Source organism: Pseudorasbora parva, chromosome 4 (assembly GCF_024679245.1).
Source record: "Pseudorasbora parva isolate DD20220531a chromosome 4, ASM2467924v1, whole genome shotgun sequence".
In the NCBI taxonomy this organism is placed as follows: Eukaryota; Metazoa; Chordata; class Actinopteri; order Cypriniformes; family Gobionidae; genus Pseudorasbora; species Pseudorasbora parva.
Genome location: NC_090175.1, coordinates 40461354 through 40482749, shown reverse-complemented (window position 1 = coordinate 40482749; position 21396 = coordinate 40461354). Strand labels below are relative to the sequence as shown.

Genomic DNA, 21396 nt, shown 5'->3' with positions numbered 1-21396 from the left:
GATTGTAAAACGGTCAAATTAAACATTTATTTGTTTTATCAATAATGCATGATATTTTCAGGAACAGCTTTTATCTTATTTAATTTCTAAGTCGATACAGATTTTAAAATACATGTAATCAAAACAGTAGGTTTGATATAGACTATTCAGCTTGCAGCAGTTCGCAGCTCAGCACCCTGTGCTCAGCACACACACACACACACACTGATACAGCGGTTCTCGAGTCAGATCGACCGGTTGCAACGGATCACCAGTACAGAATCGAGAACCGTTTCTATCGGACACGTTCGATCTTTCGGACATGTTCGATTCTGAGAACCGGTGAGCGAGATACTGAGCATGCGTGAGAGCGTCGTAACCGAACTGTTTCTCTCGGACTGGGACAGCTGATGCTGATAATACATGAGCCCGGGTGAACACTGAGGATTTGTGTAAGTAGGCCTATTATGTCAATGTATGTTTATTTAATCCGTGTAAAACATCAGTGTTTGCACGACAGTGAGAGTCTCTCAAACTAGAAATAAAACTAATATCTTGAAGTAGATGTTGTAAATCGATTCAGTACGATTTGGTGAACTGTATTTAGTGCTGTTGCAAAACATAAATGAAAAAATGTTTCCAAGATGATGATGATGTCAATTATAATTATTACTATACTAAGTTTTGATTACAAATACTTTATATGGATGTGTTTGAATGTATTTTCATCCTCCGGGATGATAGAAATGACGTCATTACGTAAAGACGTAAAAGAACCGGTGATCCGGTTTTTTTAACCGGATCATTGAAACGAACTGTCCGAAAGAACCGGTTCGCGGAAAAGAACCGAACTTCCCATCACTACTACGAATCAATCCATTCCAAACCCACATTACCACTGCCAGAACGGTAGATGGCAGGTTTGATGAAGCTGGCACATCATTGAGCGAATCAAGCGATTCAAGAAGACTGCATGTGCTCCCGTTCTGCCTATTTTTAGCTGCCAAAAGTTTGGTGAGTGATGTAGAACAGAATAACTGCTGCGCTTGTCAGGGCGCATATGCGAGAGAGAGCGCGCGTCCCGGCCACTATATTTGTTTATATAGTTAATGTGCACTGTGAAGTAACATACAAATAATGAACAGCTGTATTTTTATTAACAAAGTTTAACAAAGATTAATGAACACAGTAACAAATGTATTGGTCATGGTTAGGTCATGTTAGTTATTAGTCTAATACATTAACTAATGTAATGTTAACAAATCAAGCCATATTGTAAAGTGTTACAAACAAATCATTTCCACAGAACACCGCTTGAAATAAGAATATAAGTGTGCTTATATTTGTTTTTAGTAAGAGTGGTAAGTAAGATTTAATCTTAATGAACTACAATATTTTCAGGTTATTTATATGACAATGTGTAAAAAAAAATTAACTAAAAAAATAATTTAGCCTAGTTTAGACCGGAGTGAGGTGAGAACAGAAAAAAGTACAAAGCAAGTTGTTGTTAGCTAGCTGTTCATTTTATTCAATTGTAATTGGTAGACAGTTAGGCTATTAGTCAAAATAAACTTTTGGGAAATGAAATATGATGTTCAAACTTTTGACTACTTTCTTTAATAACTATATAACACAATACTTTTACTTTAACTTTCAGTACTTGAGTAGTACATTTTTAAATAAACTACTTGCAATACTTAAGTACAACATTTTTTGAATACTTTTGTACTTCTACTTAAGTGTGGTGCTTAAAGGGTTAAAATGAAAATTATTTCATTAATTACTCACCCTCATGTCGTTGGACACCTGTAACACCTTCGTTCATCTTCGGAACACAAATGAAGATATTTTTGTTGAAAGCTGATGGCTGAGAAAGGCTTCAGAAAGGCCTCCATTGGCATTCAGTATATTTCCATCCACTGACCCACTCAGAAGACCCAAACAAGGCACTAAAGACTTCGTTACAAAGTCCATCTCACTACAGTGGCTGTACAATAATTTTACCCAGCGAGGAGAATAGTTTTGTGCGCATAAAAAATAAAAATAATGACTTTATCCATCAAGTTATTGTCTTCCGTGTAGGTCTCTGACGTGAACTCACACGATAGCGGCGCTCCTCCTCTTCCGGGTCATGTATTGAACGGTAGAGCTGCGTCATATTCTCGTGCATGCATCGAGTTCACGTCAATAACTTGGTGGATAAAGTCGTTATTTTGATTTTTGTCTGCAAAATAACTATTTTCGTCGCGTTGTAAAATTATTGTACAGCCACTGTAGTGAGATGGACTTTTGTAACGAAGTCTTTAGTGCCTTTATGGGTCTTGAAATGTACTGAATCCCAATGGAGGCCTTTTTGAAGCCTTTCTCAGCCATCAGCTTTCAACAAAAATATCTTCATTTGTGTTCCGAAGATGAACGAAGGTGTTATGGGTGTCCAACGGCATGAGGGTGAGAAATTAATTAAATATTTTTTTTATTTTTGGGTAAACTAACCCTTTAAAGAGCACTTTAACTTCTACTCAAGTCACTTTTTTGATAGAGTACTTGTACTTTTAATCAAGTCTGGGTCTCTAGTACTTTATGCATCTCTGCGCAATACAACTAACTAATATGCGCATGTAGTTTTCTTCAGGCCAGGACTCTTATCAAACGTGAAGTTTGAGTCAGATCGGACATTGTACACCTGACTTACAACAGCTTCCTCTTTCAAGGCCAAAGATCCAAGATCAGATTTTGACAGGCCTCCACGGACACAGCCTTCAGTGAAATCTCAAGATCTTCTCAATGTAACATCACAAAGGCCTTTAGATTAGACTGTGGCACTGTGCAAATATGATTTTGATCCAATTAAATCTCTAGGAGGAGTTTGTTAAAGTATGACGTCTGGAATCGTCATCTAATAACTGATTGATGTCACCTAGGATCCTCACAATGTCAAAAACAGACCGTCTTGTTTTTTAGACATCATCAATCATAACAGTCACAAGAACAATGACATTTCAGGAGATATACATGACACCTGACTAAAAACTGAAGACTGAAAAACCAATATTTTAAAAGATTTTCATTGGTCCTGAGATTAAACTCAACCACAATGGAAAATGCACTGGATCCCACTGCTCAAGAGAGTCAGGCTGAGCTATAAGCATCAAGGGCCCGTTTACACCTGGTATTAAAATCTGTCTCTGTGAATCTGTGATGAGATCACAAGTGGTCAGCTGAGACACATTGCAGTTAACACCTGGCAGTAACATGCAGATAGTTATTGCAGTACCAGTTTTGGCCACAATCTTACATACACTTCCTTTAAACTTACATCAAGTTTACTAAAACTAAACTTGTATTCAGATAGTGAATTGGTAATGCAAAGAAAGCAAGAGAAGAGTCCTTCTTCTATAATCACTAATTCTGTCAATCTCTTATCCATAATGATAGATAAAATTTCAAATAAAAATGAACATTTTACGAAAAAACAGAACCTTTTAACTGACTTACTGACTAACCTCTGATAGGCCATCGTGCTCACGCACTCATGTATGTCTGCCAAACAAAATGACACTGATGTACCCGATAAATGAATTACTCTAAATGCAGTATATTATTGCACAAACTTTTGTATTAGGTTATGTTGAAACACTACATAAACACTACAGGGAAATTTACCCAAGTGCCAAGACGTTTGACAGCCAGCATGTCATAAATACTGACATTAAAGGGATAGTTCATCATCCAAAAATGAAAATTCTGTCATTAATTACTCACCCTCATGTCGTTCCAAACCTGTAAGACTCTTCTTCGGAATACAAATGAAGATCTTTTTGAGTTTTCAGTCCTTTTGAGCTGTCCCTCCGTTGACAGCTCAAAAAGTTCACAAAGACATTGCTTAGTCCACATTTTCTAAAAAGACTCGATCGCTTTATGTGATGAACAATGAGCCTTTTATTCACATATAAACATTCATCAACTCACACATCAGTTGTCGTAAACGTTTGATATGCGAGAACCAATGAAAGTCACTCTCGTGTGTTACGCAGCACGTTTGAGCTTCTGCAAGAACCACTGAGGTTTGTTATCGCGCGTCAAGCAGGTTCGGTTGAGCTTCTGTTTATGTTCGCTGATCAATTTTAACGTGAATAAAAGAATACATTTATTATGTTTATCATTTAAAGCTGTCTCTTCAGAAAATTTTGACTAAGGCCCCGTCCACACGAAGCCAGAGCTTTCCCAAGCCGATATTTTTTTTTCCTCGTTTCAAGAAATATCTGCATCCACACGAGATTACCGAAACCAACTAAAAACGATGTAGTTTGCATGCCAGGCCAGTGTGTGGCGCTGTAATTCTGCCACAGAAATACACTAAAAATGGAGAAGAAGAGTTGTGGCTAGAAGGGGTATAGCAGTGAGGCAAAATCTCACAATAAAATAATAAATATATTTGCTACTTAACAGATGTGTTTTATTAATGCCTACACCTACCCTAACCCAAAACATACCCTTACAATAATGTAGATACGGTAATTAAATGACGCGATATTGATGTGCGCATGCCCAGTGCCCATAGTTGTATCCCTTAACTCTTTCACCGTGCTGGATGTAGTGTGATGACATCCCCATTTCAGAAAATATACGGATTCGCTGTACACGCGAAAACGGAAGATTGCTGTTTTCAGATTTATCCACTTTGGGACCCGGTTCCGAAAAATATCAGATTCATGCTTCTAAAACGCCGGATCCGTGTGGACGAAACGCTGATACGGTACAAAATGTATACGTATACAGCTAAACGCGTCTCCGTGTGGATGGGGCCTAAATCACTCATATGGATTCATATGGATTAGTTTTACAATCTCTTCATTAGAGAGAGTACAGAAAGCTCTCAGATTTCATCACAAAGATCTTCATTTGGGTTTTGAAGATGATTAAAAGTCTTACGGGTTTGGAATGACATGAAGGAGAGTATATGATGACAGAATTTTCATTTTTGGGTGAACTAACCCTTTAACACAAAGGAAAAATGTATAACTTTATGCAAAAAGGATTAAATAATGCATTTGTTGCTCGTGTGTGCATTTTTTCTTAAAGGGGGGGATAAATGCTGTTTCATGCATACTGATCTTTTTACACTGTTAAAGACTTGGAATCCCATACTAAACATAGACAAAGTTTCAAAAGTTAAGGTGGACGTTTGATGGGAGTATTTCTTTGTCAAAAATACTACTTCCGGTTAGTCATAAGTTTCGGCAATTTTTTTTCGATCATGGGTCCACTTGACGTTAAAATTTCGGAATTTCCTTGTATGGGCCGTACGGACAATTCTACCGGAAGAGCGTGAGAGAGAGAGCGAAAGCAACAGGCTACGCCCATCAAAGCGGGGCTCGTAGGCTGCGTTGCACAGGTGATGTGACTTCAAGAAATTAACAATGTCACCAAAAAAGTGTGTTTTTGGTTGCCAGACCAAGACAGTCCTGTACAGATTGCCAAAAAACCCCGCGTTAAGGCAACAGTGGATGTAATTTGCTTTTCCGGATCAGCAACTGAGTTGCGCAAAGGTTTATATCTGTTCACTGCATTTCGGTGCCGACTGTTTCATAAACAAGGCCCAGCTCGACGCCGGATTTTCCGATCGCCTAATGCTGAAGGATGGAGCAGTCCCAACGATAAAGGTCCCAACGTTAGAACCGCAGGCGGTGAGTAAGACTGCTTCAAATGTCTGTGTTTTTGCCTATGCCCATCAAGTAGCCCAAACATGATCACGTATAGTTAATTGATCAATGGAGCATGCAATGTGTAGTGCGTGTAACGTTACATTTGTTTAGCTGGCCACTATACGTGTAACTTTATGTTTGTGTATTGTAAAAGCACTCCAAACAACAATACACAAAGAGTGGGGAAATATGTTGAACTAAATAAGCGAGCTTCTTCATTCAAATGCGCTACTATTCCATGTCTTTCTATGTAAACACTAGCCTGCCGTGCAAAACCAGTCCACTTTCTACAATTGTCTACACAAACCACGCGTAAACACACACACACACGTGCACAACTGCACTTCCCACATGTACACCTTCAAAGACAAAAATACGACGATATAATTCAAGTATAAATATGTAAATAACACAAGCCGCTAAGCATATTATATAGTTAGTGTATAACTTGTACCACATAGAGACGTCCTGCTCTAGTCGTTTTTGCTGCTGCTCCTGTTCAACTGCAGCCTCTGGGTCTGATTCCGGATCATAGATGTATGGCTGTATCTGATTAAAAGCCATATTTTTATTTTGAATAAAGTTTTTTTCCCGCTGTTAGGGATGACACAGCTTTACGACGCACTCAACACAATAACAGCGGCGCGCACACGTCATTATTTAGCTCCACTCACACGATACGCCCCCACCCGCTCGGCTTTTTCCGGAAAGACTCGGAACAGCGCATCTTTCTTATATAATTATTAAAAAAATAAAGACTTTTCGGAAATATGCAGGATGCAATGCTACTCTATAGGTACTCAAGATTGACATGACACTGACTGAAACTGAGTGTTTCACCCCCCCTTTAAAGGTCCCATGCCAAGACATTTTCATTTTATGAGGTTTCATTAATATGAGTTCGCCTAGCCTGAATATTGTCCCCAGGTTGCTAGAAATTTTGACTGGTGTAAACCGAGTTCTGTCTGTCTTTCTCTGCCTTTGAGAAAATTAGAGCTCAGACGAGCCGATCTTGAATTTCCCTGTTATGACATCATACCTAGCCTGACAAGCCAGACCCACATCAAGATGTTTTTTTCTTTTCTCAGAGAAAAGCTTAACTCTAAGTCTCCCAGAGTCGCGGTCAAAAATGATTCGAAAGAACGCCGCTCGCCAGCTTCTGTGTTTACTAGTAGCATGCAAGCGCAGCTCAGCCGTCATAATGTTAAGCCCCGCCCACCGATTCTATACACGATGTGATTGGCCCGACCAGAGTTTGCCGTTTACAGCTCAGAAGTGTATTGAGAGTTGCTAGACGACACTCGCGGCAGATTAGATTTGCTGCTGCTAGGGTGCGTCTAGATATCTAGGCTAACGTCATTCCAGGAACGGTTACCTCCCTTTCCTCTGCCCAGAGAATTTGGCACGACCATGAGGGCGCTATATTTGTTTGTCCTCAAGAGATCATGTCTTGTGAACGAGCGAAGCATAGCAATTGCTCAGTGTTTGGATGTACAGATGAAAACAGAAATCTTTTTTCAGTTCCTTCCTCTGAGCCTCAGAAGAACCAGTGGGTTAATTTTATTTTCTGATGTGTAGCTAATCATCTAAGTTCACACAGACTTTCTAAACCGTTTAATGCTGTTTATGCATCAGTGAATCAAACCAGTGACTAAACAAACAACTTCACATTGTTGCTGTTAGTAGCATGAAACAAATCTGTTATTTAAATTATTACAAAGAGCGATCAAAGAACAATCTTTTTATAATGTCTGAAGCTGTCAATCACACATCGTGAGTATATATACACACTTGTCCGAACTCCTGTAATAATGAAAGAAGCTCAACAACGAAGCTCTTACTGTATTCATATCGATGTTGTGTTTGCTGTTAGTTGTGGTCAAAGCATTTTGTGAGAAAAATAGCATTACAATGACAAGATCACTGCACTAACGCGATCAACAGACTGCCTGTGTAGGCCACTCAATGCTCAAAGGAGGAACAATACAGGCTCGGCGTGATTGGGACTCAACATCCCTTATGAAAGGAAAATATATTTACCAATATATTACTTCAAAATATATTATAATATATTGTAAATACATTGAATAATATATTGATTGTATTATACAATATATTATATATTCCTCTAATATATTGCAAAATATACAAATGATTGCCGCTTTTATATATTGCAATATATTGGTGAATATAAATATTAAATCCCATTTATGTGAATATATTGCCTAATGTATTACATGATATTTTCCAATATACTGCAATATATTTTTGTTTCGTTAGGAATGTATCATGTCTTTGTATGTAATGAAGAAAACAAATGAATAAAATGAATAAAAGTCATATAGAACGACCAACACCATTCAAATCAATTATTCACTTTTATAAAAACATCCCGCATACTGTATTCTACACAACTGACGATGTGTCCTGGTAGCCATATAGCCTTACAGCAGCCATCTTTCAAGAATTCCCGAATTAGAAGTGTTGCAAATATTAGGGATTGTAACATCTAGTCCTTTGAATTAACCTACTATTCCTTTTCTTTCTGCAAACATAGAGATTTTTGCTTTTGAATTATCATTCAAAATTTGCAAGTTTAGTTGTTCATGTGGTCTACCACAGAGTCTGATCCAGCGCTTGCATTTTTCAGAGGTACTGGCTGGTTTTCGGAACAGAACAGACCATAACAATACCTTTTTACCATGTTGGGAATTTGCCACAAAAAAAAATTAAGAAAAAGATTTGTATGTCACAGTCAGTTCAGTAGTTATACGGTATATATGGCAAATAACAACGAGGCTTTTAAGTGCAGGGATTGAATATTGAAAATGTGATGATATTCTGGAGCCAATTTATTATCTTCTTAATATTTGTATTTATCAATGATTACTTGTGATTGTCTAAAACTGATATTAATACTGGTCTGGGAAAGATCACTTAAACAGCAGCAGTTACTGTCATCAGACTCAGACAGACAAACTTCTGTCAGTACAACTATCAGAGCATCAAAGTACCTTTTCACACATCAGGATGTGTAAAGCCATAATTGTTTAATTAGCGAACACATTCAAGGAGGAAGTGTGCGGGTCGCTGACTCATGTTTCCCTGCTCCAAAACAAACAGTCCACGGTGAAACAGAGTGCTGACGTTGGATTTTGGGGAATTTTCGGAAGCTGGCTGTCCGGCCGGAGTGCTCCTGGAAAATCCTCCTTTATTAAACACAACTCCACCGACCATCTCCATGTCATACATATACAACAACGCATCTACTCTGATTATGGCAAGTTGATTTCAGAGAAAAGTGGAAGTAAATGCAGTCAAAGAGCCAAGAGCAGTCTGATGAGGTATTGAAAGCTTTGAATTTTAATGTGAGCGTGTCAAGACATGCGAAGGCAGGCTGATGCCATGTGTGATTTGCTTTACATTCAATACTGAGTCAATTTGTTGGTGTATAATCAAATTCAAATTTGTCCACACAACTATATACTATACATAAACTTCTGTGCTGCAAATAGTCACAATACAACTGCAAGTGAAAGTTTTTTTCCTTGTCACTCACTCTCTCTGTTTTGCTGTGTGCACAGTTTTATGACAAAATCCCTCTTTTGTAAAGGGCATGAATGAAGGTGCGTGCGTGCGTGTGTGTGTGTGTGTGTGTGTGTGTGTGTGTGTGTGTGTGTGTGTGTGTGTGTGTGTGTGTGTGTGTGTGTGTGTGTGTGTGTGTGTGAGAGAGAGAGAGAGAGAGAGAGAGAGAGAGAGAGAGAGAGAGAGAGAGAGAGAGAGAGAGAGAGAGAGAGAGAGAGGGAGAGAGATTCTTCTCAAGCTAAGTGGCAGGATGCAGGCTACCAGGAAGAGATAAGTGCCTGAATGAAGTGGGCTCCCACATTCGTCACACACACGCGCACATACACACACAGTGAGGGAAATCAGCGTACAAAGAGATGGAAATGTGTTTAGTGCACTCTAATGGCATGAGATAAGCACACGGCCAAATATTCACATTCTGTTTTCCCAAGAACAACAGCAGCAAGATGATCAACCACACAGAGTCATTTCCACTGTACATACACACACATACAAGGTCATAAGCAATATGTAAACAGATGGCCATGAATCTGACACACATGTAGATGTGGAATTTCACCCAGCTGCACCATGTACTGTAATATCAAATAATCAGTTACACAGACTCAAAGATTAAATAAGAAACCAGACTACTGTCAGACTGACACAAGTTCCCCCCACACATTAGTATGACCAGCTGTTCCATTAGTGTGCAGAGTCCAAAATTAATACCAACCACCAAACGTGGACAAAAATTGGCTTTGGTTAGTAAATGAAAAAGTGTTACTCAAAGTGGTTTTATAAGGGGTTACACTATTACACTGGGGTTACTGAATGGTAAGATGATAATTCGCTTATATCAAGTCAAATATATTTGTATAAAGCTCTTCATAATTCAAATAGTTTCAAATCAGCTTTAAAAATCAAATAAGAATATCACAATCTTATTGTTGATCTTCTTAATCTTCATTCCTTAAAGGGATAGTTCACCCAAAAATGACAATTCTGTCATCATTTACTCACACTTAAAGCTGTCATGAACTGGCTTTTAAAAAAATGTATACTGTTGTCTGAGGTCAACTAATGATGTTCGTGTGGTTGTTACATTCAAAAGCATCATAACTAATAAGTAATAGACTATTTTCTACATTGGTTTTGAGGCTCTCTCCAAAACGCTGGGTTTTGATGGGCGTGACGCACTGGAGACTTGGAAGTAAACGCCCACGGCTAGGATTGGATAACATTTGCATATTTAATGAGCTTAAGCTCTCCTTTCAGTTCACATGAGAGAGGAGAGATTGAGGGAGAAGCGGCAACCAAAATGATTCTCTCGACCATAGGGCTCGTAAACGTCTTTATCAAACAAACACAATGTTTTATTTCTCATCGACCCGCGATTGATTGAACTATTATTTTTATATTACACATAGCCCGCACGATCGGTCTATATAAGCGCGAACCGCGTGCACACACACACGTTCGGCGCGCGTGCCGTCCTTCGGATGCCAACCGGAAACAGAGCGAGAGAGAGAGAGAGAGAGAGAGAGAGAGAGAGAGAGAGAGAGAGAGAGAGAGAGAGAGAGAGAGAGAGAGAGAGAGAGAGAGAGAGAGAGAGAGAGAGAGAGAGAATAGCAGAACAAGAACGGAATATTATGAGATTCATCAGCCTGCTGGGCTTTGCGAGCCCTGGCCCGTACGTGTCTGAGTCTTAGCGTGCTAAAGGTATGCTCTGTTAGACACGTACACATAAGCAAAACGATCTATAACAATGCAATATTGTTACATATAAAAACACGTTTAACTCACATACGTGTGTTGCAACATTCCTGTCGGATCCAAATCCAGCATCGACCGGAGATTTGTTTACAAACGATTCCTCAGGGAAATGAAGTGAATATGTTTTCCCCACTTGAGCTGGAACTTCATTAAAAATAAATGAAGTATCACACATTCCTAATATTAGGATCCGAAGGAAGCTTATGCAGCGACTGTGTTCTTCCACAATATCTTGCTATCTTCCACATATTTATTGCTCATAGACCGTAAAAAAATATGGACGACTCGACATCATCTGTTTCCGCTTGTCAGATTTGAAGCTTTTAGGCGGCCTGCACGGCGCAGACATCTTGGGACCGAGTCTGCGCAGTAGCAATTTCGGGACCGGAGTTGCGCAGTAGAGCGCAGGAAGTAGAGCAGGAAGTACAGCCGCGATATCAAAAGCCCGCCCACACTCTCGCAGATGCAGAACAATTAATTATGTTGGTGTGAAATAAACAGTTATGGAAATGTAGAAATTAAAGCTAAAGCTCCAATCTGCTCCCAAAAATTCCGAAAAAAGTCTGTTAGTGCCTCAGTGACAACTTCACTCAGAGAAGCCGTCAGTCTCAGCTGTCAATCATGACGTCACAGCCCCCCCAACCCCCCCACCCCCCCGTTTTTATAGCATCAAATAACTAACTAAAACTTAACTTATTTTAAAAACGAACACTTGAAATGAAATCATCGTGATGATAATTGCCTTCAGTGACATAAACTAACTTAGGGGAAAAAATATTTGAAGTATAATTTTATTATTTAGTTTGCCTTGCGACCATTAGAAAACACAGAGGGGCGGCTATACTGGGACCGGTCACCGGGGGGCGATCGAGGCGCGGAAGCTTCAGTAAATGAGAGGGAGACTGCAGGCTTGTGATCGACCGAACAGCTCCATGAGTCGGTGGGCGAGGCTACTAAATTACACGTTTTGTAGAGGCGGTGTTTTGTCACGCAGTGATGTAAATATGAAGCACAGGTGTCTATAAAAGCCTGGTGTCTATAAAACTTTTCTTTGACTAACAAGGAAGTTTTCAGCTCTTAAAGGATATTCTTATATTACCATGACCTTTTATATATCAAAAGCTCAAGGGAAAGTTGATTTCTCAATTCATGACCCCTTTGAGTTGTTCCAAATCTGCATGTTTTTTTTTCTTAGTGGAGACTATGGAAGTCAATAGGGTTCATCAACTGTTTGGTTACCAACATTGTTCAAAATATTAAAAAAAAAAAAAAAAAATGTGTTCAACAGAAAAAAAAATTCATACAGGTTTGGAACAACTCAAGTTTAGTTTTATTTCTGGCTGAACTGTCCCTTTAAAGTTGCATTCAGCAGATTAGAACTGGGCGATACTAGTTTACTTTTAGCAACAATACAAGATATAAAGCAGTTGCGATATACTGTATTTATCACACTGTGACTATATATGCAGATAAAGTTGAACATGCATCTCAGAGAGTCGATATAAAGACATTCATCTCTCTCCTAAAGAAAACATCTGCCATGATGTGCACCGTTTAACAACTTTTCCCTTAGTTAAAAAGTCTAGGATTTTTCACCAAAACTAGTTGCATTAAGCCAAACAAAACTATTATATTCAGAAAAAAAAATCTTCTTCTTCTTAATCATTACATTTTCTCGAACTACTCACCATTGTCAAGTTAGTATTTGTGTGTGTGTGTGTGTGTGTGTGTGAAGACATCATCGCTAGAAATAGTTCTCAGCCATTAGACTGAATGTTTTTTTTTTGTTGACCAGACACAGACTACAATAAACTTAAGGACTATAAACTACAACTCCACAAAATCAAGCACTGCCCTTTATAAAACTAATGGAAACAAATGAATGTGTAACCAATGAAGATATAGTGAGGAATGAAGTGCAGAAAGTATCTGAGAGGAGCTGCAAACATTACAAGTAAACAATATAAAGGGGAAAAAGGGTGTAATAGTAGGCTACGGTATTGAGTTTTAGTGGGTGTTCTGTACTTTGAGGGGTGATCCATTATTAAAAAAATTTGTATATACCATATTTTTATATCAATTCACCCATATAGCATATTTATATTTTGCATTATCCAATTTTAACTTGTCTTTTATATTATTCTTTACTTACTGTATTACTTTATTCACTAGAGATGCACCAGCTGATTTTCTGCATACTCAGCCTGGACCAGTATGTCTTATATTTAATGAATAAATACAATTAGAATAGCAAGACACTATAGAGCTTTTACCAATCAAATCACTAGAAATAAAATTTATGGCACAGAGGTTGCATCTGAATTGGTACAATTACACCTGCATAAATAATATTCACATGAATTTAACATTAAAACATTACAATTATTAAACAGTCACAGAATCATTTATTTAACTGATTTGTTAAAAGCAGCTTAATTTAATAACTAGTTATCGATTGCATTTTAAGCAGAAACATCAAATCACATTCATGTTAAATCAGGCAATGCACCGGCATTCGATTTCGATCGTCAGTCGAGTGTGTGTGAGCTGATGTGGCTTCTCATCACAGAGTGAGGCAGACGATGCATTATTTTATAGTATTCTATACAGTGATAAAGTCTATGTCAATCAGCACTGCATTATAATATACTTTATTATTATGAAAATACCCTTGACGGCTTGAAGAACTCAAATACACCATATTTTGCTGCAGTCGTGTTTATTGTCGTCATGTTTAATCAAAGCGTTTCTATCTTCTGTTTACATAAGGGTTTTCCTGAAATTTAACGTCATTACTAGCCTGACAAGCCAGACCCACATCAAGATGTTTGGTCTGGAAACTCACCATAGACAGGGCTCAATCCGAGGGGCGGGATAAACGGTTGTCTTTCAAACTCCCTCTGCACGCGATAGGATAGCGCTACCACCAACCAGAGCAACGAAGGTGAAGCAGAGCTCGCTGACTGATTAAACATTCGCTGTATCCGGTCGGCTAAACTACGAACACATCTTCCCTTTTTAAGAATGACTTCAGTGCCGCTCTTCGTTCTTTTCTCAGAGAAAAGCTTAACTCCAAGTCTTCCGGAGGCGCGGGCAGAGCTGATTCGAAAGACCGCCGCCGTTCGCCAGTTTCTTTGTTAACTAGAAGCACGCAAACGCAACTCGGCCGTCATCATTATGGCCCCGCCCGTCGACTCTATACACGATGTGATTGGGCCGTCCAGATTTTGAGGAACACAGCTCAGAATGGTATTGAGAGTTCCTAGACGACACTTGCGGGCAAATTAACTTTGCTGCCGCTAGGGTGCGTCTAGATTTCTAGGCTACGTCATTACTTCTCTGAGGCAAATGTAGCTTTTCTGCTCAAGGGCGCACTCTGGCCTTCAGTATGAATTAAAAATTTTAGGTAATAAATAATATGAAAATAATACTTAATACATTTTAAAACTTAATAAACTTTAAAAAATTATACATTTGTTGGACAATCCATGTTTTTCTTCAATGTACAGGAGTTTTTTCCCCCACAGTGGATGCACAAGAGGTTCATATTTCATATTAAAGACATAGACTTTAAGAAATTATATCACAGATAAACAAACACAGATTTTTATAATAATATTTTTATGTTATAATATTTTTCTTACAATAACTCCTTAGGCTTAGACCTTTCTAATGTTTTTTAGTCATATGCTGTCTGCATATTAATAGGTAACCCAGCAGGTTTTTTTTTTTTTTTTTTTTTTTTAAATAAGTTCATTAAAATATAACAAAATAATAGTAATAATTGATAATAATAATTAGTATTAGTATTATTATATTTTTATTTTTATTCTGACATACTCTATTTTTTTATTTGTAATTATGAAAATGTTATTGGAATGGTAATATTTCTTATTTGTAAAAATATTTTTAGCAGTAATCATAATAATTATTAGTCATATTAATATATAAACACAAAATGTTATATACACACACACATATATCGCATTTTAAATCGCAATCGCAATTTTACCCAGAATAATTGCAATTATATATTTTCCCCAAATCGTGCAGCCCTAGCTGTTTTTGTAAAATTTTACATTAAGAAAAAAAGATTTTTGTTTGTATGTGCTGTCAATTATAGTTCTTAGAAATTAGAATCTGCAAAAATGGGGCTGAGCAAGTCAAACAAAAAAACAAGAAATTTGCAATCAACTTTATTTCTTTTCTTTATTGTATATTTCACTAGTAGTAGTGTGTAAATACTTTTACACAATAATGTCAATAAAGCTTTGTTGACTGTGACTCTGAGAGAAGTATACAAAAACACATCAGCTTTCTTTTCTGCGAGTTTGCCCCTTAAGCTAAGCCTGTCCGCATACACTCCCAGTAAACTCCCTTGGGTTTGTTTATGTTTCTCTTGCCTAAACAAGGAGGCGTGGGCTAAATTTGCATAATCAGAAAAGATTGGTTATTCTGTAGCAACAGTGTCGTTAGGTTTACAATGTCTTAAGATAACAGAAACAGATAACATCACATAATGACTGTATAATGTAACTAGCCCTTTAGTGACCTATTGAAACCAATAGAGCTCCTGGTTTCTGTAAACACAAACCAAAGTCCTCAACAATGCACTTACCTCATTAATGGAGCTAATAGCCTTCCAAAACAAACTCATTAAGGTGGTACACCTTGACCATACAGAAGTCAATGTTCATGTGTTTCAGGTTTTGCAACCCTTTGGCTGAAATTTCAGAAAATGACTTTAACCAAACCAACTTGCCACAGCAAACCCTTCTATAAAGTTAATAAAGAAGTTGAATAAAGTCTTAATTTATATCTACAAATGCCAAAACATGTTTTTTGTTTTTGGTATGGTTAGGCCTTGTAACTACTATTAGCTTAAATCAAGAAAAACAAATGTAAACGAGAAAAAAGCAAAAGTGTGTGAGTGTGTTATATCAAATACTTCCGATCAAGCTTTAATACAGCCTGTAAACAATTAAACTAAATTTGGGCCCATTCATCTGAAAGGCACAGCAGCTCCCCCCATTGACACCTTACATTTAATTAGCATGGCTATTTCTGCTAAAACACCAGCACAGCGCAGATATGCTAATACAAGGCTACACTGCGAATGCATCTGTAAAATGCTCCATCAGCTAAGAGAGTGGCTAACGTTAGCATTAGGGAGAGCTGGATCGAACATGTCAATGACCTGGACAGTTTTTGGACCGTCAGCATTTCACCTGGTATGATGCAAAGATCTTTAAGCACTGTACCGCAAACTTTTCCACTAATGACTGTAGCAACTACATATAAAGTTGCAGTTTATGAATTACAACTGTTCAAAAAAACCTTTCGTTTTAATACTAAAATCATGAACTGTTGGAGCACGGTCTTATCTTGGGGCCATTGTGACATTGCGTCATTTTGAGTGTTCACTGGTATTTAGCCGGGTCCATGTGCATGGTACAGGCTGTCATTTTCTAATACTAACAATATGAATTAAGAGCCTATGAAAATGTGATAAATCTGAGAGAAGTGTGTGTAATAGAGATTAAAAGTGTCTTTCTAAGTCTATTTATTTATGAATGTGCTTAAAGGCTATGTGATGATGCTGTCCACCCTTTCCCTGTGGTACTGCATGCAACAAGCCTGTCAAATTTTTAGGCTGAATATTTTACAGTTTGGAAAAACAGAGGTCCTCCCTGTAACTGCCAAACAGCCAAACTCCTACACGCATACACCCAGACATAGACGCACTAATCCAAATATACATACACATTGCACGCATACAAACACTCTTGCAATATCATCTAAAAAACACTGAGATGTTGTTGTTTTTTCCATTCTCATCAGTAATCCATGTTACTTGTGCGTACAGTATGTATGTCCTCTGCATGCATCTGTCTCATGAAGGCCTGGAAACAATGCCAACACATTGCAACGGAGAAACAAATGTCCAGATTTATAGTTCCTGAGTAAACATGATATATACACAAAGGAAAGAGAGAGAGAGAGAGAGAGAGAGAGAGAGAGAGAGAGAGAGAGAGAGAGAGAGAGAGAGAGAGAGAGAGAGAGAGAGAGAGAGAGAGAGAGAGAGAGAGAGAGAAGGAAGAGGAGAGGGGAAAGGTGCTTTGAGAGATTTGTGAGTGAATCTGTGCGTTTGGATTGGAGAGAGGGAACAACAGAACAATTTTACTAAATGAAACTGCAGACCGTGCATTTAAACATCTGCTATGTCTTAGGTGGAGTTTACTTACACATCCAAAAGAGAACAGAGTGAAAAATAAATCATATTACTGGCCTTAAAAGGACAGATTACGATAATATGTATGATGTGTCGACAGAAAGATACAAACGCATAACCGCCAAACCCTGAAATTGACTCAATACACATACACACGATTTCCCTTTAGAGTTTACTCCCATTATATTAGGCTTACATCAAAAATATCTCTAGATAACGATACCACCAAATCTAAAATCGTTACACTACATAAATATTAAATGCAATAATAATTACGCACAACGTGAAAGCATATAATTTGTACTCGTGTGCACTCGTTCTTTTTCTAGCATAATAATAAATTAAGATAGGCTATATATATCTGCAATAACAGGAGTCCTCAATAAATTGTGCATGCCAGCTGTCAGCAGGAGAAATACAGGTTCAGTTGGACTGAGTGAATTCCGTTTCACTTTCTCTAAATTGATACAATAATTGCATGAGATATTATAAATCATGCAGCCGCGCGCTACCTGCACGGACAAACGTGCGCGCGGATAGCACGGGTTTATGACAGCGAAGCGCACGTGGCCTCGCGAGCCGCGGGATCATCCTGGGAGAAACCGAATTAAAGCGGGCTAGATAATATCAGCGGGGGAGGAGGGGTCGTGCGAGGCTTGTGAGAGATATTTTAACGTCAAAAAAAGAAAAGGAAAATATATATAAAAAGCGTCGCTGATGCTCTAGAGGACTGCGTAACGCGAGTCTCCGCGTAAAGAAAAAAAAAAGTTTGGGAATAACATGCAACACTCGTGCGTTTATCACTATGCAGCATCGTTTGAAACGCAAATAAGGTGTTTATGCTTTATCCTTTTATCACCTTACAAAAAGTGTTAACACATCAAAAGCCAGGACAAATCGCAGAAAAGCATCTTACCGGCTTTGCAGGGGTCCTTGTAGTCTATCGTCTCGGTTTTCTCCTCTTCGTAATAATCATAACTGTCATCGTAATCTAAACAGCTGTGCACGGACACTTTGCCCCAAAAAGTCAAGCCGGCCAGCAGTAGTGTGATCCAATTCATTTTACTGGTCAGTGCAGAGTGCAGGTAGTCCATCTGAAGTTTGAATGAGCGCAGATCAAAGTGGAGTGTCTCGTAAGTGTCCGGTAGTGGTGAATTTAGCGCTACACGCGCCGTGTGGACATCATAGTGGTGGTCATTATCATAATTGGTCCGGTTCGACAGACGGGGCAGGACCGTCAGTGTCGCGGCATCTCAGCTGGACGCCCAATGCATAGACATGAACCTCTACAAGTACGGCAGACCAGCTCACTTTTCTTTTCTCTTTCACAGTCAGGTTTCCTGAAGAGGGAGAGCTGCAATGAAAGTCAGTCTTACTGGAGGCAGAGGGTGAGGCATGATGCACATTTAAATTATTATTTAAATGAAGATGTTTAACATATTTAAATGAACCTTCCACCATCCCCATACATTAGCCAAGCTCAAAACCTAGATAGATAGATAGATAGATAGATAGATAGATAGATAGATAGATAGATAGATAGATAGATAGATAGATAGATAGATAGATAGATAGATAGATAGAATTTTTACACACTATAAGAAACTTATTTAAACAACAGACGTGTATCTTTCGTGCATTATAAACGCAGGAAACTATCTGGTTTACTTTAACAATGGCAACCAAATTCACCCAAAACGAGCCGGTAGCTGTAAAAGTCACACGTTCACTAAAATTTGCGCAATGATCCCTGTTTTTCCCGTCGCCTATACAAAACTTCAGGATGTAACGCAAGTTCCATGTAGGTGAGATCGTATTTAAAAACTGTTATAAACACAATAGTTGCTTTATTAGGAGGTGACAGTAAAAGCGGCTGTGGTGTGACATTTAACAAACCTTTTTAACTCCCCTCATAAAGTAGGTCTCTCTCTCTCTCTCTCTCTCTCTCTCTCTCTCTCTCTCTCTCTCTCTCTCTCTCTCTCTCTGTGTGTGTGTGTGTGTGTGTGTGTGTGTGTGTGTGTGTGTGTGTGTGTGTGTGTGTGTGTGTGTGTGTGTGTGTGTGTGTGTGTGTGCCACACACGTCTCTGAACTAAAAGCAGTTTCTCAGTGTGTAATTTGCTGCGTGAGGCTGCTTTAATTTGGTCAGTGTGGACCTCAAAATAGCTGCAGCCAGCTGAAACAAGGAAGCCAAGAAATACTAGAGGAAATAAGTGAGCAGGTTATAGCTAATACATATGTATGTATTTCGTCCATTCAACACATCTCATGTGGAATGTAGGTCTAAACTTCTCTGACTTATATGAAGTGACTGTCAAAACGCCGAAAGGTCTAATGAAGACGGCTTTGGGCTCGTTTATCCATTCTCAGGTCCCGACTAATACAGTTTACCAGCGATAAACCAGGGGCCCGGTCTCCTAACGCCTATTTACCTCAGGAGAGTTTACTGCGAAGCCGGTACGATTTAAGCGTAATCGTCATTTCTGACAGAACAGAGCGCGCAGAGCGTCCAAGTATATAGCCTATGGAGGAGACTCCAACCTTTATCGCGCGCTACTTTACAAACATAAAGAATAGACGCGCCGTAGTTTAACACTGTGGCGTCAAACCTTGTTAAAATATGAGAGAGACGGAGCTTACCTCAGAGAATGCCCTCAGGGTCTAGTGTTTTACAGCCTCAAAGCGCAGGCTCATCCTGAGTACTGCCCTCAGATTCCCCCTCTCTCTCTCTCTCTTTCTCTCTCTCTCTCTCCCTCCCTCTCTCTCTCTGGAAACACTTCTCCCACAGCCATTGGAATATTAGAGTGAGCTTGCTGACTGGTACCGCTTATTCCAAACGTGCCCATTTCCCTGGAGATTAACGCGTCTCTCTCCCTCTCTCCTGACACACACATAGCCTACACACAGATTATTTCCCCCCTCCCTCACGGCAAGGTAACTGTGTGTTGACGTCACGCCATCAATCCATCAAGCCATGCCTCACTTGGCATAAAACTCATGCACACACTCATGCACTGCACAACAAGAGCACTAGTGTTTGTAAACGAGCTTTATCGTTGTTAAAATTACTGCAGCATGCATGATTGGCTGCTAACAGGCCATTTGTGCATCCTGACAAGAAGTCAGAGAAAGCAGATTGTAAACAAGGCAGTGCAGATATTTTTGACAGGAGGGGAATCTCCTTCGATAAGTGGAGCAGGGAACATACTCTGAAGCTTTCTGAGTATGACTGAGTGCATGGAAGTGTATGATTGTGTGTGGGGCTCAGGTAAATCCTAAATGACGAGGATAAAAAGACAGCAATATCCACAATCCTTGTCCTTGTAGGGATATTTTTGGTCCTCATGAGGAAAAGGGTTTAGGGTTAGAAGATACAGATTGTACTGTATCAAAATCCTTTTGTTTATGGAAAGTAGGCCTACCTATAAAAAAATTAACACAATGTGTGTGTGTAGATCAGGTTTTTCCAGTGGGGAATTCCAAAATTGTAAAATGCAGAAAGGTTATGTGAGGTAGGGTATAAAAATATCATTAGATTCACCTAAACCTAATTTTTATTATAGAAGAAAAAAATGAAATAGCTAATAAACATACATACATGTATATGACACTGAAGATAATAAATAGTATGTGAATAGTATAATTATGACAATTTAATAACAATAATCAAAAACCGATAGCAAATATCAAAAACCAGATTATATAAATGAAAACAAATTAGAAATATTTTAGGTCATAAAAAGTAAGAATATGTTTCTGAAATAAAGGAGCAGAAGAAATATATGACTACATGATCGGGTTGCAATCATAACAGAGGACTCAAACTATATTACATTATGAGAGATAAGGATACAGTGCATCTGGAAAGTATTCACAGTGCTTCACTTTTTCCACATTTTGTTATGTTACAGCCTTATTTAAAATTGATTAAATTCATAAATTTTTCTGAAATCTACAAACAATAGTGACAATGTGAAAGAAGTTTGTTTTCAATATTACAAATAAGAAAATTTTAAAAATACATGTACATAGGCCTAAGTATTCACAGCCTTTGCCATGACACTCAAAATTGAGCTCATGTGCATCCTGTTTCCACTGATCATCCTTGAGATGTTTCTACAACTTGGTTGGAGTCCATCTGTG

General features: G+C 38.5%; 1 protein-coding gene across 1 annotated transcript in view; it reads right to left on the bottom strand.

Annotated features, from left to right (window-relative positions):
- tll1 (tolloid-like 1) overlaps positions 1-20088 on the bottom strand; it is a 67886-nt gene extending 47798 nt beyond the window's left edge. The window contains exons 1-2 of the mRNA XM_067441775.1: positions 19894-20088; positions 18173-18610 (exon numbers count right to left, since the gene is read on the bottom strand). Coding sequence (XP_067297876.1) covers positions 18173-18350 — 178 coding nt within the window. The 5' untranslated portion in view covers positions 18351-18610; positions 19894-20088. The remainder of the gene's footprint in view (positions 1-18172; positions 18611-19893) is intronic.
- Positions 20089-21396: the final 1308 nt, after the last annotated feature.